Source organism: Fundulus heteroclitus, chromosome 8 (assembly GCF_011125445.2).
Source record: "Fundulus heteroclitus isolate FHET01 chromosome 8, MU-UCD_Fhet_4.1, whole genome shotgun sequence".
Taxonomy (NCBI): Eukaryota; Metazoa; Chordata; class Actinopteri; order Cyprinodontiformes; family Fundulidae; genus Fundulus; species Fundulus heteroclitus.
Window position 1 is genome coordinate 13,615,447 of NC_046368.1, and position 25,882 is coordinate 13,641,328.

Here is a 25,882-nt window from a genome sequence, read left to right on the forward strand (position 1 = left end):
TATACATATTCACGTTTGTTATCCTCTCCAGGACAATACAAAAGAAAAGAAAACAAATGCTCATAGCTACAAAGCCTCTACATTCCCCATGATGTGGGTGTCGGCCTACACTAGATAATGCTTAAAGAACATCCAGAACAACTCTATGAGGGTGCATAGCATTCTAATTAAATATATTTTGTCATATATTTATACATACATTTTCATAAAAACCATCTTTTTTGTGCATGTGCGCAGTTGCATTCCTTAGGATAGAGTAATATGATATTGCGTTTACTGTCATGTATCCAGTCTAAAGGAGTATAGGTGATCTCTATTCTTTGCAACAGGTAATATTGTACAATAGTCATTTTTAAAATACATTGTCGTAGGATACACACCCTCTTCACTCACATGCTTGGTAAAAATTGTCTTCTTTCTTCTTCTGATCCGACAAGGCTTGGGACCAAGTCTTATCACGCACTCGCGCTTTCACACCGGACACACAAACAGGATGAAAGGGAAGTTTACCAGAGGACACAGGACTTCTTCTGAAAGTTGAATCAGGTATAAGGAACAAGAAAATGATTCAATCCAAACTATTTAATGTAAGAAATGTGGGCGGCACAAGCTCTCTGAAAAGAAGAAGTAATGTCAGTTGCATGTCAAATGAGTTTTGAGTATTGGTTGCAGACTGAGGTGCTTGCCAAGGTCAATAGCCGTGAAAGACCTGCCACTGACTGTGCATGAAATCTGGTCTCTAGCACAAAACTGATGTAAAATCGAATTTATATATCTTCAGTATTTTAGTTTTGGTCAGGTTGGTGACACCTACAGGCTTGGATGCTAAAAATAAGTTTATTTTTTTGCCTATATTGATGTGCTTTTACCTCTTAGAGCTTTCAAAGGGCTTTGAGGTCTCCTTTAGACTGCCGAGAGATTGTTACTTGTCAAGTCCAGACAGCATCCAGACTAGTTTAAAGAAAGTCTGCCCTTCATCCTCCATCACAACTCTCTAAAACAGTGGCTCCCAAACATCTTTTTTGACTTTGTGACTAGATGTCGACTGATACGTCGGCCGGCTGATATTTGGGGCCGATATTTGCGTGTTTTTTTTCCTGTATCAGCATTGGGGTTCAACGGTGTAGCAACCAATGGAAAGCTTAGTGCGGTGTCGTCAAGAGTGATTTTCTTATTACTGGATGAAATGTACAAAAGTTTCTAATAAAACATAAACCAAAGAGACAATTACTGCACAGCGACAATCAAGCTGTATACTTTTTGTTTTCTTAGCACTTAAAAAAATACACAGCGCTCATTCATTTTTTTACATCAAGCTGAAGTCTGGAGATTGCATTGAGATTGCATAGAGAGCCCACCACTTGGTGTTTCATGACCGACTGCAGGGTCACGACCCCAACTTTGGGAACCACTGCCCTAAATAACTTTGCAGCTGTCCACCTTCTAAAAACTGTTTTAGTGTGAAACTCTGTTATACACATTTAATCTGTGAAATCTATCTGCAGATTTTGGCTTGTGCCTCACATCATGTACTAATTAAAATGGCTTCCAATGGTTTTCAAAGCTATTATGATCAGTAAAAGCACTATATGTTGATTACAGAGAGAAAATCTGTGGTAGTGCTACTTTAAAAAGAAGACTTTTCATGTTGGACCATAGACCAATGTGATGGTAACTGATATTAATACAGTAATGATATGTGGATAATATAGAGCTAAATCAGTGTGAGAATCCAGACTCTGTTTCGTAAATATTTGTTAAAAGTTAATTCGAGGATGTGTCCAAATAAAACTAAAGCGCCCTAAAGATTCTTTATGTAAAAATGTATAATAATCCTTAAAATCAATTAATCTGTTTTTGCTGTAGCATAATTTACATATTATTGAAAGGTTTAGAAAAATCCAGCCTTCAATTTGGGTGGATAAATACAGCAGGGGGAAACTCCCATGTTAAGAAATAGAGTCCAGAAAGACCTTCAAGATCTTCTCTTCGTGTGTAAAGTCAACTCAAAAGTTATTTCAGTCGCTCCAGTTCTGTTCACTCAGTTTACCTAGATCCATGTTTTTAATTTGGGATATTTTTTCTGTTACGTTGAAGAAGGAGCTGAGCCAGAAAGCAAAGCTCTTGATTTGCCGTTCCATCTACTTTCCGACCCTCACCTATGGTCATGAGGTATGGATCATGAGTACAAGTACAAGATCCCGGATACAAGCGGAGAAAATTAGCTTCCTCTGGAGGGTAGCCAGGCTCCGCCTTGGAGACAAGGCAAGGAGCTCTGTTATTCTGGGGGAGCCCAAAGCAGAGCCGCTGCTTCTCTGCATCGAAAGGAGACCGTTGAGGTGGTTTGGGCATCTGATCAGGATGCTCCCTGGATGGCTCCGTTTGGGGGTTTTCGGGGTGCTTCCCACTGGGAGGATACTCCGGGGAAAACCCAGAAGTAGCTGGAAGGACTATAAATCCCATCTGGCCTGGGAACACCGTGGGGTCTCCCCCGCGACTGGATCTCGTATAAGCGGAAGACGAAGGATGGATGTAGATAGATATGGTTATGGACACAAATTGACCCCCATTATACAGCATATTGAAGCAGTTCTTAGTTTATAAGTTATACTTATTTCATAGTAATTGTGTGTGTGTGTGTTTGTGTGTGTGTGGGGGCCAATAACTGCTTTTAGGCAAAAATTCTGTAACCAAATTACAAGTTGAACTTTTCTAAAACCGTCAGTGTAAGATAATTCTACTGCAATATACACATTTTAAAAGTTCTTAAACAAGCATATCAGGGTGTTAATAATTTTGGAAAGTGCTGTATTTTAAACATACAAAACCTCTCATAATCCATAAAATAATAATAATAATTAATAAAAAATTGTCATGCCTGTGCGTCACATAAACCATGTTTGGACAGTTTTTGTTCATCAGGGGTGGAAATCAACTGGGATAAACAAAAAACGGACTCATGTGCCAGGGCTCATTAAGACACATTAAAGCTACTTTTTGGTCTTATCGGAATCGATAGAATCGGACGAAAACATTTGCACGCAAACTTTTCTCTTTCTCACAGTCCCCAAAACACGCAATGCATTGAATTCCCTCTTCGCACTGACCCAAATTCAAAGCGCCCATCTGAGGTCCTCATGCAGAGTCCAGCCTTCATCTCTCAGAGAACAATCGGGATTTCAACACCATTTTGCTTTTCACATACCAGAACGAAAACAACCTGAGTGTAAAATCCAATAAGTTATGAAACATGTGCTGTTCTCTGACGGTTACGTGCATGGAGAGGATAGGAAAGATGTGTGCATTCATTCTGTGCTGCATTCATTCAGGCTACAGTAGCGTTTACAGTACTTGTGGGATAAAATAGTGTCGAGACTCTCCAGAGATGTGTGCTACCACTGTACAAAGACTACATAGTGCTGCTGTCTGGTTTCTGCATAAAGTGGTGTAAAAATAATGACTTCCAGTAATGTGAGCTTGTTTTTTTTGTGTTTTTTTTTTAATATGTGAAACACCAATAGCCTTAATAACTCCGTAAAAGCAAAATGGATTTTAGGTAACTCAATCTCAACAAACATTTGCTTATTAAAATAACTCAAACAAAATTTGATTTTGAGACGTTTAGAGCTTATAACAAAAAAGCTCACTAACCGTGATCCTACAAATCGTTGAAAAATGAGTAACCATAGCTTCCATCTTTTCTTTTTGTTAGGTATTATTGCTGTGGCAAAGCCATCTATCAAGCTGATCTTTCATCCGTTAATGTCTATTTTGTTTGTGTGCTTTTAGTTGTTCTTGTACTGTGCGTTGCAAAGGTATTCAAAGTGAACTTCCTCACATTTTTAATGTTACAAACACAAACTTCAGCGAGTTCTGTTCAGATATGTTCTAAAAGACAAATGAAGCAGGGCTTCTTTGTGAAGAGGAAGGAAAATAATACAGAATTTTCAGTTTTAAAAAAAATAGCGGTTTGAAAAGTTTAGCAACCTGCACAACCAAATACTTTCAAAAGTCCCCCAATTATTAAACAGAGTTCATCCCTATCACCTTAAAATCCAGCTGTTTTTTTCTGGCCTCAGAAGTTTGTTAGAGATGAAGGACAAACAGCATCATGGAGACTAAGGTCCACAGCAGGCAGGTCAGGGATAAAGTGGTTTAAATAAAGATGTTTAAAATAACTTTGGAAATCTCACAAAGCACTGATCATTTGCCATGGAAAGAACATGGCACGACTACAAACCTACATAGACATGCCCATCCACCTGAACTGACAGGCCGGGCATGGTGAACATTAAGGCAGAAAGACAGACAAGAGGTCCATGGTAACTTTGGAGGAGCTGCAGAGATCCACAACTCAGGATGGACTGGGATCTGTTGACAGGACAAGTATTAAGACCCCTCAAAGCTGGCTTTAATGGAAGAGTGGCAGGAAGAAAGCAATTATTATTAAGCCATAAGAAGTCCAGTTGAAGGTTTCCCACAAGCCGTGCAGGGGAGACAGCAGACATGGAAGAAGTTGCTTTGATCAAATAAGATCATAGTTAAACTTTATGGTCTGGATGCAAAACATCAAAACCAAATGATGTTGGCAGCATCAAATTGTGCAGGTTTTATCCAGTAAAGACAAGAAAGTCGCTCATACTTGATGGGAAGATGGATGGGGTGATTAAAAGGGAAATCCTCTAAGAAAACCCGAAAAGACTTCTGAAATATATGGTGTAAACTACATTGAACTGGTTGGGATCAAAAGAGCTCCGCCCGACAGCATGGCCCAGAAATAGTCCAGACTTAAAGCCCAAACCAGAATACAAGGCAAAATATTTGCATGGAAAGGTAAAAAAGTTTCTACTTTTTCTTCAAATTCACAATAATGCAATACTTTGTGCTACACTATTACCTAAAACCTTAATATAATACACTGAAGGTTGTGATTGCAACATGTCAAAATTTGAGGAAGCTCATGGGAGATAAATCCTTTTGCCAGTGACATACATACAGAAAGTTCACGAGTCTGGGGTCAGCGAAAAACTGGAAGTGTCCCTGTGCTACCTCTCTGTTCACGTGTTGCATTGTCTCTCCTGCAACAACACACTTGCCAGGAATTCTCCAAAAATCATCTTAAAAGCCAAACGCTCAATGATTTCTTCATTCTATTCCTTTTGTGTTGAGTGAATTAACGCAGATTTGACAGTGAGGTATCACAGCTGATGCAAACAGATAAAAAAAACATGGAACATAAAAGTTTTCAATGGATAGAAGAGACCTGTGATTTTTTATTTTTTTTTTACTGCATAAACGCAAGGGCTACCAATAAAGGTGTCGGCTCAACATGAGATATGCTACCGAGAAAATAACAAAAGAAAGCTCACAAGGGAAAAGTCAAGACATTTATCGTAGAGCTGCTGTGCAATGCCGTCAACTCTTTTCCAAGGAAAACATTCCGACGTCTGTAAAACACGTTACCCCTGAAAGCACGAGGGAATGAAAGAGGTTCAGTTCTCTAACCCGATGTCAAACAGCGTGGGAGAACCCAAAGCGGACAGGTACCAAAGAGGAGGTGAGCTTGTCTAAGGACCAATCTAAATAAACACATTGACACACGCAGACGGGAACTCACAAGCGGAGCGGAGCCAGCGGCTCTCTTCGCAGAGGCCGAGCGCGCTGGGACATCACAGAGACAACAAGCCAATCAGGGGAGGAGAGGCTCAACGCTGAGCTCCAAGCGAGGAAACACATGCAGGCAAAGCAATCTAAACGCACACGCGCGCACATACATGTCCATAGAGCATAGAGTGTATTTATCACATTTAGAGTAAGAGGAAAAAGGGGTCCAGTGACAGAAGCATTGGTAGGCTCAGCAGAGGCTTTGCTGCATACACAGCCATCCTTTGAGTGACTTTTTTTTTTTTTTTTTTTTGGCTGTACCGTTACCGGACTCAACTCGCTGACACAAACCGCTCCAGTTACGGGGCATGAGGTCCTCTAAAAAGGCCTGTGACTTGTGCCCCAGTACCTTCCTTTTTTTTCTTTTTTTTTTTACTCCTTCAGTTTGTAGATAATGACAGTTCAAAAGGTCAAAGGGCATGCACCAGCAGTTATCATGCGATTACAGTTCACAGGAAGCACTTTGTTGCTGTTTTTTTTTTCTTAGTTGTTTTACGAACATTTATAGATTTTTTTTGTATAAAAATGTATCGTCATGCCTCTGTTTAGTTATATTTTTTTCTTTACAAATGTTATAAAACTACAAGTTCAACTCCTCTTTTCGTTCTCGTCATTCTTTTGTTTTGTGGTGCTTCGTGATCACAGGTTGAGGATGTTTCTGGTTGTCCTTGCATGTTTTCTCATCTTCTCCTCCGTTTTCACGTTCCTCATTTCCACCTTCGTTCTGGCCGTGTTTTTGTTGTGGGTGTTTTGGCAGTGGGTTTCCGGTCCTGAAAAACAGGGGAAACTAAATTCATGTGCACACAAAGCTGTTTTGGCCTTCTTAAAAAAATAAAATAAAAAAAATTCTGATAAAAGTCTAAACAAAACAATAATATAATCAAGGGTCCAAAAAAGGTCTGAAAGCTGTGTAAAATGCAGTTAAAACAGGATCTCATGATTTGCAAACATTGAAAGACTAAAACAGGTGTAAAAAAAAAAAGAAGCAGTCGGATGCATTTGTGAAATTTGCAGCCAGCAATGCGTTTGAAGAATGAAAATTCTGAATATATTCAGTGACAAATATTGGTTTACTCACCAGTAGGTGACAGTAGTGCCTAACAGATGTGAGCCACAGCAACAAGAGTTAGAGTTTATTTGCAAGGCTGCTGTAGCCTGCACAAAGGATTGTTGGCTTCCCTTACTGCTCATTTGTTTACAGGAGGCAGTCAAAAAGATTTATTATTGTCAAATCATATCGGAACTATATTACAGATCTGCTGAGGCATAGTTATGGATTTGCAAGACCTCCTTTTGTTTTTTGTACTTTATCTAAGAGGCCAAAAAGGCAGTAAAATGCCTCTTTGTGGCTTCTTTTAGTAACTCAAAACCCAAAATGATTAATGAAACTGAACACACATGATGTGGCAAATCAAAAGACAAAGATAGATATTTTAAATACAAATCGATCTAAAAAGCTGTTGTTCTTCAACAATTCCCTTGTTTTTTTATCTAGCTGGAAGCTCAAGAGTTTTTTCATTCAAACAATTTTTCCAAGGTTTTCCATATGCAGAAAAATGCTAAATTTAGATTCCATACATTCCTTTCATCTTGTGCTTGCTGCATCGGTTCTTCTGACTGTAAATAATCCACCCTTCTAGTTATAAAAGACACTTTTGTGCAAGTGGTGGCAGTGGTGTAGTTGTTTCACGTAGTCACGTGGCAGCCTTCTCAACAGCTGGTCATTCAGCTCTTCCTCAATAACAACACCTCAAGGTCTATCTATTCTATACCTAAAGCCTGTGCTGTTCCACTAGGAGCAAAAATAATAGTAAAAAATCCTATTTTTCCAGCAGCGAGACTGGTCACTGCGTTTTTCAAACTGAGGTCAGCAGAAAGTTTACTGTCATTATGCATATATATGTGTCCCAGATTACTATACAAGCCTAATATATTGATTTAAATTGACAGTGTCCCACCATTATTTAAAAGAAAATGTCCTAAAGACAGACACAGATTGCAGAAAATATTGCAGAAATCAAGTTTAAATAAGTTAGAGAAGATTTAAACACATTTTTACTGTGGTTTAATACTGTAATTGAAATGAGAATTCAAAACCTCTCTTACAGTGTATTATAGCCATAGTTTCCCATAATTCCCTTAAGCTGGTATGGGAAGTAGTTACCCTTCATGGTGGTTAACAGGATACGGTTCCTGATATTTTTTTAAGGAAGTTCCTGACATTGAAAGGAAATTTACAATTTAAATAAAAAAACAACAAAACAAACAAAAAATATAACTTAATTTGCGTTTCAACTGTGTAGTATAGAGTTTTAATGATTGTCAAATCATTGGAGTCTGTCTTTAAAGACTGTGCATTTTACACAACAACAAACCTTTTTAATTCAAACAACGACGTAAAAATAAGCCTCTAACTAGGAGCAACAGCAAAACCAAAGTTTGTGGAAGCGACTATTTGGCTCAATCGGACTCATAAAAGGTCACCACACAGGTTTTTATCCAAGCACTGGGATGCACGAGTGCTTGTTTTGTTGTCCCGTACCTGAAGGACCGGGCAGTGTGTGTATTTCAGTGTTTAACTCTCCGCAGACTGGTGCGCTGCAATGACTGAGCACCCTTTCTTATATCCACCCCCACCTGGAGCAAGGAGGGCAGGAGGAGGGAAGGAGACAACACTTGGACCAGTTAAGCGCTGAAACAGAGCAGGAAACTAACTATGGCTCACATGTTCAGGGCCTCTAAGTGCTTTTGGTCTAGCAGTCGGCCAACCAGATCAGGCACCGAATCAACCAATTTTGACGAAAAGCTGTAAATCTTTTGTTGTACCCATTAGTGGTTTGTCATAATTGAATGATCTGAGTCATAGTTGGTTCGTTATATTTGTTTAAAAAGAAAAATATAAAATAAACAAACAGTTTTCTGGAGTCTACTATGTATGTATCCTCTTGGCGTTTAACTCTGTGTGCATGTGTAGGCTTGGGCAAGTGTGAGACTTTGATGACATGATAACCTGGAGGAAAATCACCATGGTTTTACAGAGTTGCAGTTTAAACAACTGAAATTTATTCAAATTTTCACAGTCAGGGTAATGAAGAAGTTGCCTGTATATATAAAAGAAAAAAAAAACAGAAAAAAAGATGGTGGTAGAGCACTATTAAGCGCAGAGACATCAAAGTTGTATTCGAAAAGAAGTAAGTGGTGCACTTTCCCTTCTGGCTATTGAATACAGATCTGGCAACGTGCCACCACAATTAGTTGATCAGATACAATATCTTTGGAAAGCAATGCTGTCCATATACTGTTTTTGTTTTACATTTTTAAAGGTGGTTTCAATATCCTATAAGCTATTTTTTTAATCAATGACTTTACTGTATGGGATGGAAACTATGACATGCATGAATGAAAAATGCTTATTCATGTGTGACTCATGGAAAAGGTTAAGAGAACAGCTGTCTCACTTTTCTAGAGAGCGCAACTCCACGTTCTTCAATGAATTTTGCTTCAGCAGAATAGACCTCCTTCTCTTCTTTCTGAAAAAAGAAAATAAAAGAAAAAAATACAGTCAAATATTGATTTAAAGCAACGTTGAATGCTTAAGATTTTAAATACTAATAAGCTATCATATATCATATTACATATTTTTTTTCCTTTTGAAAAAAAATCCTTCTAGTTTGGGTCTTTGAATTTGTCATAATGACCAATCATCAGTTTTGATGATTGTTGAGCGGTTGAAAAAAAAAGTGCTCATGATTGCAATTTGAAAAAAATCGAACGGCTGGGTGTAAATTTGATTGTTCGTTAAAAGCGAGATGGAAATGTTTTCCCTCCGCATGCGCAGGAAGCGGCGGGTGGTTGGCATGGCAGCCTGACCTGGCCTCGCCTCTGCTCCTGCTCCCAAGCTTGTTGACCCGCCTCCTGATGGGAAAAGCCCAACCCCTTGTCAAAAGGCTGCGTGTCCCTCAGGAGGTGCCCACGCAGCACATGAGAGTAAGCCGTGTCACACACCGGAGTCAGCAGGGCCTCCTGGGCAGCGTGCAAGCCTGGTACGCTTCCGTCACGTCCCGATGATACCGAGCCCACCCAGCCTTGCAGCGAGTCCTTGTCCGGTAAGTACGGCTGAAATGCCCCTCCTCCCACCATCCTAAAAAAGCAGAATGAAGCAGAGCTTGATGTTATCAGGGGAACTATGAGCTCATGATAAGTTGAGACTGCGTACCCGTAAAGATGACGTACCGGTTGTCCCCGTTGTGTTCGGGTGGATGACCCAGCCCAGTTACCTCACCATGCTGGGCGTACACCTGCTGGCCTGCAACAAGAGAAATCCCTTCCACTGAGCCCAGCCCCACACCACCGACTCCTCCTTTCATTCCTCCTCCCACCTCCACACCGTCACCTCTCCTTGCGTCTGACCTCTGACCTCCCAGTTGCCCGTTCAGATTGACCTTGGGAACAGCGCCACTGGCCCTCACCCTGTCCCGTTCTGCCAGTGCACTAACTGGCTCTTGTGGCGCCTCCTCCTCCTCAACCTCCCCTTCCTCCTCCTCCTCCTCCTCTTCCTCCAGCTCCATGATGGAACCGCTGGCCCCGCTGGCTCCACTGCTTGGGCGACCCAAGCTGCAGGGTAAGGAAAGCGTGGCGCCCTCAGAGTCATCCGCTCGACTGCTACCATCTAGCGAGGAGTCCTCGACTGTGACCAGCGAGGGGCTAACTCCTGCTGGCCACACCTGAACATCCGACATCTCCATTAATGTGTCTTCCTCCGTGGTGGCAATGGGCGCACACTCCAGGCTGGAAACCTCCTGCCAGTATGGCTCCACACCCAATGGAGAGGGTAAGCTGTACTGCATGGAGGCCGGGGACACAAGCTCCTCCTGCACCAGCCCATAACCTGGAAGGAAGACAGGGGCGAGACAAGAGAAAGACTAACACCAAGCAGGCACAGCCATGGGGAGGGTGGGAAGGTCAAATGTCCACTGTTTCTCCAACCAGTTTAAGAAACAGTGGAGCTCAGCCATGTCCCAATACACAAGCAAGACTCTACATTCTAAGAATTTGTGCCGATCAGTTAGGAATGCATATTCACCAGCGCTGCATTTCATGAAAACCAAGCTTAGACAACAGGAGTTTGAAAAAAAACAAACAGAAAAACAATTGATTTTAAGTTTTGGGATGGTTTCAGCAAGAGCTAGATATAGATTTAACCACTTTGTGGCATTTGTAGATTTTTCTTTGCGGGGTTTTGTTTAGGAATTATAACAGGTCTCACCACCGGCCTACAACCATCTAAGGTGGCGATGCACAGAAAAATCTGCTTCTGACAGGAATTAAATAATATTCAGCTGGATCGTTCCTGGCTGGGGGGTGACTGAGTAGTATTTGCAAAAGCACAATATTCACGAAAGCTCTTTATATAACAGTCTTCAGTGTGAAAGCTGTTTCACACAAGAGGACATGAACCTCAATGTTTACTATTTCTAGTATCATGAAGCTGTAAAAGCAGAGAAGCTAAAGCTATTTAAAAGAAAACTGCATTTTCTATGTCACGTCAAGCTATTTTTGTAGTTAGTTGAAGTGGTGAGAGAGCAAGACTTATAGCAGATAACATGAAGGCTTAGTACAGTACAGCTAAGTTGCTCAATTTTATCCTACTAAGCTTTGAACCTCACACTGACTATAGAAATGCTGGTGGCTTTTTGTTAATTTGACTTAAAGTAAGGATCTACATTCTCTAGGAAACACACAGAGTAGTGTTTTAGTAATGCTAGCAGTGCTAACCATGCTAAATGCTAGTATGTGATGCTAAATAATGTTTAAAATGTCAGTTTCTTAACTCTTTGGTCTCTGTTAGTAATAGTAACAATATTAGAATTTAATGATAAAACACGTTGACAGACTGCTTTTTCCCACACACAGTAACAGTGGGGTAAATAAGCAAAGGCGATTTCTGCAGTTGCAGTAGTTCATGTCTCAAAAAGCGAATGTTTATGCAAATGCTATTTCAGAAACCTTTAGACTTGCAATCATGTTTTATTTAGAATATAGGCATTTACCTAGAAGACAGCCCATGTAAAACAAGCACCATAAAATGTATTATCCGTAATGCATTTTCTGTGGAAGGTAACTGTGATAAAAAGTACTGAGGTACAACACTAAGTAAATGAAATAAAGCCCTAGTTCAGTAGCTCTCAGTTCAGGTGAATGGTACTTTAATCATTTTTGAAGTCCTTTACTTTTCTACTAGAAACTTCCTTTACTCAGATATGCTCAGATCTGTTTGGCTGTGCATTATTGTCAAATAAGAAACATGTTTATAAAGGTCTACTTCCAAATTTAAAAGCTATTTAACTTTTGTAAAAAGCAACTGCATGAAAGTCTATGAAATATTCACGACTGAACTTGTTTTAGCACGGCAGAAATCCGCAGTACTTTTCCGACTAACTGTTAGCTGGATAGCTAATCTTTCTTTAAAAGAGCAAATGCTAACAGAGTCAACTAATACAGGTGATATTGAGTGCTCATAATAGTTTGACAGAAACCCACCAAAAAAACAACAACAAGAACAATCACTTTGAGGACGAGCAAGTTCACTGCAGCTTTTATAGTCTGATTGCCTTAGAAAAAAAAAAAAACGCCATTCCGATTTGCAATCAAATTATTAATAATGTCTATAGTTAGGATGTTATTTACTTTATTATTGAAATGTTTACCTGTCCAAATAATGAAAGGACAAATCAAGCATAACTTGGTTTAAACTTCCTGTTGTCTGAGTTTGATTAATGTTTTTTTTTTAAATCAGTTGATACAAAACCAACAACCTCAACTGTGCTATTCATTAAACCCCTGTTATCAAATCATTTTTGTTTATACTTGAATAGAATGTCCATTCTGATAATTTAATTCATATAAGAAAAGTAGTCTGATGCAAAGCATTCAGTCCAGGTCTTTGTCATTGGGACACAGCAATATGTGCAAGGTGTGAGGGCATAGAGTAAGAGCTTCGTGGATCATCCGTTGCTTGTGAGGTGAATGATGCAGGGCTCTTGTTTGCTACCAAGTAAAGAAAGTGATTCTCCAGGAACATAAACTGTACCAGCAAAAAAGAAAAGAAAGAGTGAGTGTAGCTACATGTTGGTTATGGAGTTGGCACGATATTCATTTACATCAAGGCAAAGCGGATCTGTTTTGGTAGATGGTTCTTTTGAATTTGCCAAATGAAGACCTTTTCTTTCACACAAATAAGAAAATGTTGAATAATAAAACAGCTCGGAGGAATTGCTATCTTAGCAATATCATTGCCATAATGTGAAGCAATAACCAACTGTGCTGTGAGAATGTCTGTTATCGTTCCAACCCATGTCATAAGTTCCTGAGTGGGGCTTAGCAGTAGACTTTGCTAAGGGGAAATGCAAGCTACTGCCGTTCTTGCATTCTCCTGTATTACAGCTGCGATTTAGAAACATGCATTCAAGGCTGCACCTCAGGCATACAAATAAAAGTCCCTCTACGCACACACATACACACAAACGCACACACACACCAACATTCAGAGATTTGAAACTAACTTTAATTTGTAGAAACTGTGGAGAGGTTGTAAGTAGTTGGTATTTTATTAGTAGAAGATTACTCCCTTAAGCAGTGCCAGCTCAAACCTGGTTGGTATGTTAGGTAAGAGCAGATTTGGAGCTCCAGTTCCAGGTAAAATTGAAGTGACACAAAATGCTGGCTTTACTCATGTACCAGAGTGATAATTTGATGGAAAAGTACATCAAGGAAAAGCATTCACTTGAACTTACATAACATTTTAATGGCTGTAGTGGATTGCTTTTATAACAGCTATTGTACAACAACAAGCTAGCATGACCTTCATGGAAAATAATAATACAAATAATCATCTTCATTGTTATTGCACCATCCATTCCAATAAAATGTGTCCTCTGCATTTAATCCATCCCTTGGGGAGCAGTGGGCTGCTACTGTCTGGCACCTGGGGAGCATTCTGGGACTAAGGGTCTGTGGGAATCAAACCAGGAACCTTGCAGCCTCTCTATGATGCAGGCGCCCTGTTCTCTATCCACTAAGCCACCGCTCCCCCACAAAAAAATAATAACGGAGCTTTTAATAATAGGAGTTTGGAGCTTGGTAAAAGAGCATGTGAATGAAACGCCATTTTGAGAGTGGAGTTGTTTTACAGTGGTGCAAATCCCCTTTCACCTAAGTTCCCTTCTGAATAGCTGCTAAGTCATCGGAACAATATCAACATTGTCTTTGCTTAATATGCGGTCATTGAGAGAGTTATCTGCTGCTATTAAGATGTTAACCGCAGAAAACCTCCTCACAGAACCTTGCTTGAAATACTGCTTTAAGCCAATGAAATATATTAAATGTTTTTTGTGGTTGAAATTACATCCTAATAAATTTTAACTTGTGCTTCTTTTATCATTAATTCCAGTGTGACCTAGCTATGTTTAGCTTAGGTCACTAAAATTTTCCTTTTCTTCTGTAGGGCAGTACATGGAAGACACACACACCAAATCAAACACACAATCGTTATGATATAATAAGCTATTATTAAAGTCCACAAGGTAAGAGTCACTGTATAAATAAATATTATTTTTCTAATGAACTTCTCTGTATCTCATTTGAATCTTTATAAGAAATAGTTTTAATTAAGGCATTTGCTGAAGGAAAATGTAACATTTAAATTTTCAAAGAAATAACTTTAAAGTTTTTTTATTTTCTATCGTTGAAATAAAATAAAAGGCTTCTAAGTGATTAGCTAAACAGCCTGCTGAAAAAAAATTGACATAATTAAAAAGTCCTGATGTGTGTCATCTAAATATTCCTTCATGACATGGAGAATATGAGGGTTTTGCTGTTTAAAAATGTTAAATTGTGACATTAGTGAAAGTGAATAAACAATGAGGTTTTTCACCCAAAAAAAACTCAAAGCAGTTGTAAGAAACTTCCATACATATACAATATAACTAGAAAAGTGCAGAACACTGTGACATTGTAAGTCTAAGGCTACAGTATAATTTTTAGTGTAAGGATTCAGTTTAAGTTTTAAATACCTGTAATAATAAATATCAATCTCATTTAATACCTGGCCTCAATATAGGTCTCAGCGTTGGTTTGGCTGGAAAACAGGCCTTACTATGCTAACTATATTTTACTACAATGTCAATTTTCAAAATGCTGTTAATTAATTTGGATAGAAACTTAAATTTTACTTTGATGTGTTTTTTTCAATACAAATTTACTGTCTCTGAGCCTATCTATTGTGTATTTAAAGATGCTACATAAACCCCTCTTTCATGTCTCAACACCTGCCAGATGACGGGAGATGTGGAGAGTTGCCTCTTTGGGCAGAAGGGACCGTGGGAAACTTTTCCTGCCTAGGAAGTGATCGGTGAACAACGATCCCATCAAGCACAAATAGAAGGTTTATTTGTTCCCATGCACGCCGGCTCCATCCGAATACCCTTATAGAGTAAGGACTCTTTAGCCAAAGCAGAAGTGCGTCAGTGGTCGCCATGACTAGTGCTGTCTGAATAGTGCAGTCAGTAAGGAAGGAGGTAGAAAAAGGAGCCTGTATGCTTCCTCTCATGGCTAGTTTTGCTTGGGAACCCCGCAACGTCCTTTACTGGCGCTAAGGAGCCTTAAGGTATACCGCAATCCTTTGCGTGACACGAACTATCAGCAAAGTCCCCTCACAGAAATAAAAAAAAAATGTCCGGAGAAAAGAGAAGTCGCACTTTGTAGTTCATTTTCGGAAGGCTGTAGGCCTGGATTTGACTCGCATCATCCGTGTGCGTTTTCGTCACGTAATGACGTCGGAGATAAAGGCTGTCGTAATCGGCACAGCAGTCCAAAGCTCCTTTCCTCCCCAGGATAGAGTCCTGACTGCTGACCCCGTGCAAAGGTTACAGAACAGGAGCCAGGAGCTATAATTAAGGGTTCGGATGGTGCCACTGTCTTTTACAAAGTTATCTGAGTGACCTTTACATAAACCTTACTGTGAAAATCCTTCAAGTACTGAGTAGGTGAGGTGTGAAGATTTACTCACACTGAATACCATCCTTGGCTTGTATGTACTGTTTAACAAAATGGAAAATTAGGTTGCTGCTTTTGTCCACTATCCCTGTTTCAATGCTTATCTAAAAACATAGTAAACACTTTGAATCTTTTTTTCACATTAATTGTTTAAATGCTCACTCATAACGCTGTTGTTGACATCTTAAAAAAGGTGCGAAAGGAGGGATTGAAAAGGTGGTAAATGTTGTCCTGCGCAGGGAAGGGGGTGTGTGAAAATGTTCGGGGATAAAACACAGCAGTCAGCTGCTTGTGCATGACATAATTTGACCTAAATTGATAAGCGCGTACTCTGACGCAGGCTCTGAGCCCCGTATGATAAAGTTGTTGACGTCAACATTTGAAGAATAGTATGGACTGGGCAGCTGGGATCGAGATTAGCCCGTAGTGTTGTGTGTCTCTAGGAAGGAGGGACTGGGGTCTGACCGATAGACTCCAACGATCGCCTCCTTTTGTGACCAATCAGTTTCATCCACAGATTCCACCTCACCTCTCAATATCTAATCACTGTAATTTAGCTTCACATGTAAAATGTGTTTAGACTGTATGCTCAGGGCCTTCTATTCAGGATGTTATGTACACTTTAGTGCAGCAGCAGGCTGAATCGTGAGGGTCCACATGTAACCAAACCCGACCAACCTGCCGGTCCGTCTCAAATCAACAAAAGTAAACAATTCTTCAAAACTCAACACAGTTGGAAGGAATGCAAAAGAGATTTTTTTTAACATGATCAGTGATGAACTAAAAAAGCTAATTCTCAGTAAAAGTGTAGAAAGCCCTTTTGCAGTCTGATACACAGCGGTTGATTAGGAATGGATGTGGAGGTGCTAAAGCCAGATGACAGCCATGTTATTTTCTGAAGGCTGCCTGGCTTCATGTTTAACCAACATGATGTCAAGTACTACATTTTGACTGTAAATAAGATGTTTTCCGTGTTTCTAGTGGCACTTCACAGTCATATTTTTCTGATTCAGTTACTTTTAACGTATGACAAGTATGTGTTATGGCCCGGTAATGGAGACATGAACACTTTGGCATGAAGTAGCCCGAGGCTTTACTGCTTAATTGAATTTTTAGCACGGCTGACATATGTTATTACAGAAACAATCTATAATATAACTTCAACACTTTTTGGCACCCGTGGTAAAGACGTGCAAAAAGCCTTAAAATAAAAATGATCCTTTACTACAGGAGCTTAATGGCACACTGATATATCTAAAAAACATACACCCTATAATATTAGTACATCTCAGTCGGAAAACAATAATCTGTCTTTAGACAATCATCGTTTCTTAAGATGACACTGCTGTCATGATTGGTACCCTTAAAAATGCAGTAAAAATAAATGTTAATGTAGTATTTTTTTCATTTATCGCAGGGTTTCTAAAGATGATCAGCATGTTCTGTTGGTGAACATGACCTCACATTAAGTCAGCTATAATAATAACAATAATAATAATTAATAGGAGCTACATGATAATAACTAGTCTCCCAAACTTACCTAGATATAAGCAAATGGAAATGTGACAAGCAAGACTGGACAAAGAAAGAAAATGTCCAAAATCTACTGTTCTCTATCTAGATGCCAATAGATTTTGTGGGAGGCCCAAAAGGAAACATTTTGTCCTGTCTCCCCTTCAAAAACATAAAAATTAGGAGTTTGGTATCAAGGCTGAGTTTCTTTTTCCAGATAAGACAGATTTTTTTATTTGGATTTTTACTATTTTGCAACACTTCCGGGAGACCCTGCACAAAACAAAGGATGAATATGTGGAAGAGAGCATCGTGCTTAAGCATAATGATGCTGCAGACCCTTTTTCTCTTCCAAAAGCCCCAGAAACCTGCTAAGAGTGCATCGCTTCTTTGACAAAGAAAGGCATTTCAAAGAAAGATTTGGGGGCAATTTCCTGAAAGCCGAAAAAAATGTTTCATTATAAGGTTTTTGTAATGTAATGATCGAAAACACATGGCCAAATCTACATAGATAAATCTATTTTTATCTTGGTTCCAGATCCTGTAGAAAGCTTGTGGGGTGTCATGAAAACAAGAGCGGAAGGTCAAACATAGGTCTGGGAAGAAATAAATGCTGTCCTATAAAAAAACCTGGTTGTAAGGAGCATTAAACTCAGCAGTACCAACAGCTGACACATCACTGATTTGACTGACTGTACTCAAATCAAATCTAATGTTTTGCTACATTTTTCAGTGTGATACTAAAAGCTACTTGGCTTTCATACACATTTTTACCAAGGGCGCCAATAAGTGTAAAGGGTTCATTGTGTGGGTGAAATACTTCTTTATGCTGATTTTTTTTAATTCCCAGAACTGATGGACCTATGAACCAAAGTGTGTGTGTGTGTGTGTGTGTGTGTGTGTGTGTGTGTGTGTGTGTGTGTGTGTGTGTGTGTTTGTGTGTTTCTGGGATGGAACAGGGCCAGGATGGTCAGAGGTGGCATCAGAATGAGGGTGAACAGGGAGGAATGAGTCAGAATGGCAGGTTGAATGAGTTTAATTGAGTCAGAGTATGTCCTGCTTTTTTAGTTCTGATGATTAAAACATACACACATACACACACACACACACAAACACACACGTGTCCAAGACACAACACATGGTGAAGCACAAATTAGCTCTACTGGGGCTGAAAAAGCAAGAAAAAAAGGACAACACACCTCACAGCACACGTCACAACGCACTAGGTGTTTTAACAATGTTCAAAAACACACACAGACACACAAAACTGCACTCATACCCTTTTATGTATGATGATGAAATACTTATTTGGCTCACAGGTGAGTTTAAGATGTAGGGAAATAGATCCTAAACATTCAAACCACATACACACACACCAGTATCCCTGCTAGCAGATAATGTTTTAACAGTGCTGTGTGTCCTTCAAACTTGGGCAAATCTTTGTCTTAAGTATATTAAAAAAATTTACTTGATAAATTCTCTTCAGTAACACTGGCCTCTTTAAAAAAAAACTAACAAAAAAATTAGACGATGAATAAGTTTGCCCATGTATGACAGACATGTTGCAGCAGCACTGTTCTCTGAACATTATGTGCGATGCTGAAGTCAATGTGTTACAGTATATTGTTAAAATGAGACCATTTATTTCACAATAAAAGAAAACAAAATCATTTTTTGGGTTAATTTGGCACAACAGGATTAAAATACACCCACTGAACAGAGAGAACATTGTACACACAGAAGATTAATTCAAACACTGAAAGCATGCCATGCACAGATTGATGTTAAGAACAAAAAAAGTTATTTCATTCTGAAAAATACCCACTCACACATTTACAGTTCTTGTCAGAAATGTACATAATCATCAGCGGCATTAATGATCATTTTAAACCCTTCTTCATTTAATACAACATATGACTACAATGGTCCTTAGAACATGAATCAGATCCAAGAGTTGGAACTTATTGTAAATATCTCCACTCCAGACAGGGTCAAAATTATAAATATGGGCTGACATATAGGTTCTTTTTTGCTCCCAGCGGTACTGGTGTACTGCACAAAAGCAGCTGTATTTCCAAATTATTTAACTTAATTCTGACGTCGCAGCTCTGCGGCTGGAACTAGAACACCACTGGATAAATGCATCAAAAACTGCATGTTGGATAAAGCAGGCTAACATTTGGATCTACCTTTTTCTTACTTTATTCAAACTGAGAAGTTTACAGTCATTTTCAATTAATTTCAATATTATTCAAGTTTGCCGTGTTTCTCAGTTTTGGAGTTTGCATCATTCATGTGTCTGCAGCGCGTTTGGCCGTTTGTGACGCGTTTGCGCCGTACTTCTTTCTCGGTGACTAGCTTACCAGCTTCAGCGAGCGTCTTTACAAGGTCTTTTGCTTTTGTTATAGAACTGATTTCACCCACACGTCTCAGCGTCCGTCGCTGGTAATTAGAACCTATCGCCTTCCTGATGGATCGACACTGATGCCACAATGTCTGTACTTCCCTATAGAGATTTAAGCAGATTAACGTAGCTCCTTCGGACATCTTTAAACATACCCAATGATGAACCAGACTTGTGGAGGTCTAAAATTCTCTCCCTGACATTTTGCCTGATTTATTTTAATTGAAGTTTTCATGATGTCAGACAACTAAGCCTCGTGTTTGAGGTGTTGCCTTAAAATACTGCTGACGGTGTGCCTCCACGATGGTCATCAAGCCATCAGAAGCTTCCAAAGCCCTAGCAGCAGCATTATCTGGGCTTTCTCAAATTATTTGAATACAGAATATTATTGGTGTATGGAAACAGCTGACACCGAAGGAAGTAATGCAATTTATCTCTCATTATTCTTGCATTCAGCAAAAATAGATAATTTTGGTGACAACCATTAAAGCTTAACCTGATTTAATGTCAGAGATTGAGGAAAAATTACTATTTTAATATATGGTGGTGTATATAACACCTGGTTTGTACTGACTATGAAATATTGGAGCCAGTGTGTATAGCTTTTAACCCTGTGTGGATTAGAACTTGTACACCTGATTCTTGTTTTTAGATGGTGCTGAAGTTGACATCAGTCAACCTGTCCAAAAAGTTTAAAAAAGGATAAATAAAACACAGGAATCGATATTGCGCCTATGCCGTTGATGAGCGCATGCACACATCTGACAAGAGCTGTTTAGCCGCACAGACCAAACTAATTTTAGGTCAATCAGCATCTTATGCATATTAACCACCTCACTTGGTTAACCTGGCAGATTCTCTAAATGTGCGGTGTGCGAGCAAGACTCAGAAACCTGCTCGGCTGTCTCTGAACAAATTCGTCCGCAAAGAGCTCGGGCCCAGGTCTGAGACGGCAAGCTCGCTCTCACGCTCACACAAACTCACCCTCAGGAACGGTAACAGCGAAGCATGCAGCATGCACGTGCACAAACGGTAGTACACACACTGAGCTGTGGATTTTAAGAGGAGGAGAGGGTCCCCACTCGACTGAACGAGGGAGGAGCGCAGGGGAAACAAGATGACAAGAGAAGAGGAGGCCCAGAGGTCAACATGAGGATCTTATGAGGTCAGAGGTCGGACAGGTAGAGCTGTGAGGAAGAAGAGCAGGAGAAGGGAGGAGGAACAGGAGGAGGAGCAGGGCAGCTGGGCGGCTGGTATGTTGAGTCACAGGGTCAGAGAAAGAGAGAGAGGAGCTGGACAGAATCCTGAGGAAAAGAGATATCTCCGACATCATCCGTGATGAGATGAGTGGAATGTCGTCTTTTTCTCAGGTAAGAAGTAAAAAGATAAGAGATAGAAAGAGGGAACGACAGAAACAAGGAATGAAGGCCCAGAGCACATTTTCATTTGGTTCTAGAGCCAGTTCTGACTCTTGTATCCATCCCAGACATATACACAAGGTATGTGTGCACACACACACACACACACACATATTTATGTGCATACATACACAATCAGTCCTAAATGTAATACAAACACCCAAGGTAAATCAAAGGAATTACTCGTACACTGCATTGAGAAAGTATTCATACCTCTAGAACTTCTTTACATTCTTTAAAATCACAATCAGAATATTTCAGTTTATATATATATATATATATATATATATATATATATATATATATATATATATATATATATATATATATATATATATATATATATATATATATATATATATATATATGGGGGATTTTATGTTTTGAATCATCTTGTTTATCTCGTTTTTAGTTAAACAGCTCAGTGTCATATTGGTTAAGGAGCATTTATGCATAGAAAGTGTCAGGCCTTGTGAGAAGTTCTTAACTGATTTCAGGTGTTAACCTCAATTTGCCTACCGATCTGTGTATGGATGCAAGTGAGACTGGGTGAACGTGGATAGTGCAAGGTACTGTGAATGGTCAGTACAACTAGAAACGAGGTTTACATATTCAGCCCAACCCATTTACTGTCATCTGCAGTTTCTACTACATCCGGTGAGATACAAAATTCACTTCTGACCAAAAAAATCTCCTTTCCTGCATGGTTTCTTCATCTTGCCTACCGCAAACTGCAAATGAGACTTCTTATGGCTATCCTTTAACAGTGGCTTTCTTCTTGCCACTTTTCCAAAAAAAGATAAAAAAAAATAAAAATAAAAAATCTGATTTGAGAAGTACAGGACTAATGGTGTTTGGACATTGTTTTCTAACCTAACCCTGCTTTAGACATCTCCACAATTTTATCCTTCATCATGCTTTTCATTCACTAATGCTTTCTAACTATCTATGTTTTCATGCTGAGATTAAATTACACACAGGATCGACTTTTGTTACTAATTAGATAATTTTTAAAGACAATGAACTTCAATCAACCTAGGGTTTCCAGACTAAAGAGGGCTGAATACAGAAGCAGGATACGTTTTCGGAATTTTATTTGTAAAAATGATTAATCAAGATGTATTGTCATTTTGCTTGCGCTTTATAATCATGCCCTACTTTTTTATTGGTATATCACAGGGGCCTGCAACCTGTGGCTCTGGAGCCACAAGTGGCTCTTTGGACCTTCCACAGTGGCAACAAATTATATTTTTATTATGGTATATAAATGTAATAATGATAATAAATGCAGGTGTTAGCAGTTTTTTTCTTGGAATAATTGCTTTTAATTTTCACAACAAAATGATGCTAAAAGTGCCAGTAATATTTCATTTTAAATCAAATTTTTTTTTATTGTGTTGGAAACTATGATATTTTTACATCATTATCCACAAATATCAACATCCCATCCATCCTCTTTTTTTAAATCTCAAAATAGCCATTAAAGGGTGTTTCTTTAAGGATGACAACATATTTCCTACAGTAGATACAGTTTATCAAAAATTATAACTTGTCTTTTTTCAAAAGGCCAGGCAACATTTGGGGCTCTGAACGAGTTTAATTCAAGTGGACTGTAGGCAAAATGGCTCTTTAGACTGTAAAGATTGCAGGCCCCTGGTCAATCACATAAAATCCCAATAACATACACTGAAATTTGTGGTTGTAAGGTGACAAAATGTGAAAATGTTCATGGGCTACGAATACTTTCACAAGACACTGCATGTGCCAGGTTTTGACTTTTATGGCCGTATAGCATTAAAATCCAAAAATATACAAAGGGAGCTATCATGGTTTTCCTGGATGAGTAGGAACATTTTAATTCATATCTAAATTATGAGGTGCAACAAAGTGTAAATAAAAAATAAAAAATAAAAAATAAAAAATAAAATAAAAAAGAGATGACTTGTGCCCCGGTGAGAAATGCACAGAGGCGGTGTTAGTGCATGCTGACATAAGCCAGTTTCATGGTGGGAGAGCGACACCATTCCTCAGACCTCAAAAACATCGTCTGAGACTCATCATCATCACCATCATCATCATCATCATCATCATCATCATCATCATCATCATCATCAAGAGCAGCAGACCACCATGCAGCCCCAGTTTCTGATCAACTTACCCCTTCTGAAAAACGGGGGTCTAATAACTCGCGGCTTGTGCAATATGCGTGATGGCCTTGTGTCCGTGATCTCTTGTGGGGCAACAGAAACAAGGCACAGTGGCTGTTACCCACACTCTAAGGAAGCAGGCATGCTTTCAAAGACTTGGTGGGACTTTGGCTCTTTCTGGTGCTCAAATAGAGTCAATATTCAAATAAACTAAAAAAGGTGATGTTTTAAAATAGAGTTTTTGCCTTAATGCCTGTTTCCTTAGAGCTACACATTTTTAATTCCTTACTTTATGTAGTTAGGTTTTTCTTTTTTCACCTTTTCCTCCAAATTCCTTTTCATGTCAAAATATTGTCAAAATTGTAACTTCAAACAATTACAAATGTAGAAAAATTATAAAACAATATCAAAAGTCTTTATTTTCTTCTGTAAATGCATATCTCCATGTAGAAGAAATCTTGTGATTGTTACATGATATTTAAGGCAATCTCGATCAAATATAAGTTTAAGCTATTAGACAAGACTACTGCTGACCTAATGTAGAAGAGTGACACTTTACTAACAGATACATGGATTTATCCTAAACATTGTGTTTGTGTTTCTTACCATTGATGACACTGGGGGACAGCAATGTAGAGTCTCTGTCAGACAGACGACAGGCACCCTCCTCTGACGACCCGGGCCCCTGCTGCGGGGCCGGGCCCTCCAGAGAAGTTACGATGTCTGCACGGTCGATGTTCTTCAGAGCAGTGTAGAGGCTCTCCACTGAGCAGCAGACACACCAAAGTGAAAGACAAAGAGAGAAAAGGAGAAACAAGGGAAGCGTGCAAAAAAGGCGGAAAATGAGAACCTGTGTTGCATGGAAGATAATTTAGACATTGCTATATATGGGCAAAACATTTTAAGTGGCATAGTTTTCAATGTGGCTGCAAACTGTTTTAGCACATTTTTAGATTCATTACCTTTAAGTTATACAGGTACATCCAAAAAAATGTGAATACTGTGAAATAATTTTAATAATTTTGATGATTATGGCTTACAGATAATGACAACCCACAATCACAATCATAACATTTTAATAATGTAGAAAAGGTAAATATTTGAAAGTCATGGTGTCACATTCTTATCAGATAATTAACTTAAAACACCTGCAGAGGTTTCCTGAGTCTCTAAATCAGTGGTGATATTTCAAGTAAGCTGTAGCACAACTTTCAAAAGCATGCCCACTTACAATACTTATCTTTGAAACCTTGCAGTTTTTATTAGGCACTGTAGAGATCTGCATGATGTTAATTTTCTAGTTTCCTTAGCTTACTTGTTCATTGCTTTAGAGAATATCAATAAATTGCACACAATTAAAAATCCACCTTAACCAGGGTTGCACCATAAAGCTATAATTTTTGAAAAGAAAAATAAAATACCAAAGAAGCTCTAAGATCAAGTTTTCCTACAAGAAAAGAAACACAGATCTCTGAAGGAGGCTTGTGTCAACAGAATGTCACTCTGTATTTCTTTACCCAGAAGTTTCTTTTCATACAGATCCGTTTGTTGTTTTCCTTGCAACACATTTTAAAATCCAGAAAGTTTCTACAGTTTCTAACATCGTATTCATTCCCCTATAGGAGGTGCTCTATAAAATCAGGTGCTGCTAATCTACAAACAGTTTTTGAAGGATGTAATGTTGGACTCACTTTTGGCTCTTTTGCCCTCTCTGCTGAGCCACAGGTTGAGCAGAGCAGAGCTCTGGTCCAACAGGGAGTTTGGATTTTCCACACGGATCCTGTTGATGTCGTCAACGCTGAACTGAAGCTCTCGTGCCAACTCTGGCAGGAGGAGACACAAAATAATTAAAAAGGACAAAGTAGATAGAATAGGAATGGATGATGTAGAAAAAAAAGCATATAGATAAAATAGAAATCACATTGATCGGTATCGATAATTATCAACAAATTCAAAACATATTTTAAGTGCAGCCCTGACCGTTTTAGCAACCTATTTTTAGATACAGAACACACAAACATTGAATTCAAACTCAACTCTATTCAACCAACTTTTTACCCAAACTGCAAGTTTTTTAAAAAGAAAAAAGAATGGCTGCTCTCTGAACTCTTTGAAGGGGGCGGAGCTTGGTTCCTGGGTCTGCATTTGTGATTGGCTGGGAGGACGGAAAGACTGTTATATTAATCTACATGGTTAAAATGCAAAAGGAAGGTAAATTGTTATTCTATTGAACTTTTTATTTACCCTTTTTTTCTATCATCGATATACATCTATCGATCGATATATTTTGTTATTGAATTATCGTCCAGCCCTAAAATAGAATAATAATTACATTTCCACCAGTAAGGGAAGATATTATGATCACTTAAACATGACGTAAATAAAACAGGTTATCTTCTCACAAATATCATGATCTGTGAGCTTAAAGTTCACTTAAGTTGACCTGAATATCTTTGACAACGGAATGCTCCATAAATAACCACTGTGTTAACCAGTAACCAGTGGTAGCAATCTTCTGTTTTTTTCACCAAATTTGGTTCATGCCTGTACTAACTGTATCTGGAGGAACTAACCTGCCCAGCTCAAACCCAGCTGATCAGATATAATGTTGATTTTGATCTCAGTCCTCTCCATGGCGTTCACTGAAGCTGATGAGAAAAAAGGAGCAGTTTAGAAAAAAAAGA

General features: G+C 38.9%; 1 protein-coding gene across 8 annotated transcripts in view; it reads right to left on the bottom strand.

Annotated features, from left to right (window-relative positions):
- Positions 1-840: 840 nt before the first annotated feature.
- The window catches only part of LOC105930973 (ankyrin-1), a 104,674-nt gene continuing 79,632 nt past the window's right edge, over positions 841-25,882 (bottom strand). For 2 of the 8 annotated variants that reach the window (XM_036140142.1, XM_036140141.1), the window contains 9 exons: positions 25,772-25,846; positions 24,890-25,021; positions 23,805-23,963; positions 23,210-23,281; positions 9,898-10,552; positions 9,670-9,805; positions 9,123-9,194; positions 8,207-8,301; positions 841-6,434 (listed from right to left, as the gene is read on the bottom strand). In XM_036140142.1, coding sequence (XP_035996035.1) covers positions 8,233-8,301; positions 9,123-9,194; positions 9,670-9,805; positions 9,898-10,552; positions 23,210-23,281; positions 23,805-23,963; positions 24,890-25,021; positions 25,772-25,846 — 1,370 coding nt within the window. In that variant the 3' untranslated portion in view covers positions 841-6,434; positions 8,207-8,232. Of the gene's footprint in view, positions 6,435-8,206; positions 8,302-9,122; positions 9,195-9,669; positions 9,806-9,897; positions 10,553-23,209; positions 23,282-23,804; positions 23,964-24,889; positions 25,022-25,771; positions 25,847-25,882 lie in introns of those variants that run through there. The other 6 variants (XM_036140144.1, XM_036140145.1, XM_036140143.1 and 3 more) reach the window with 6 other exon arrangements.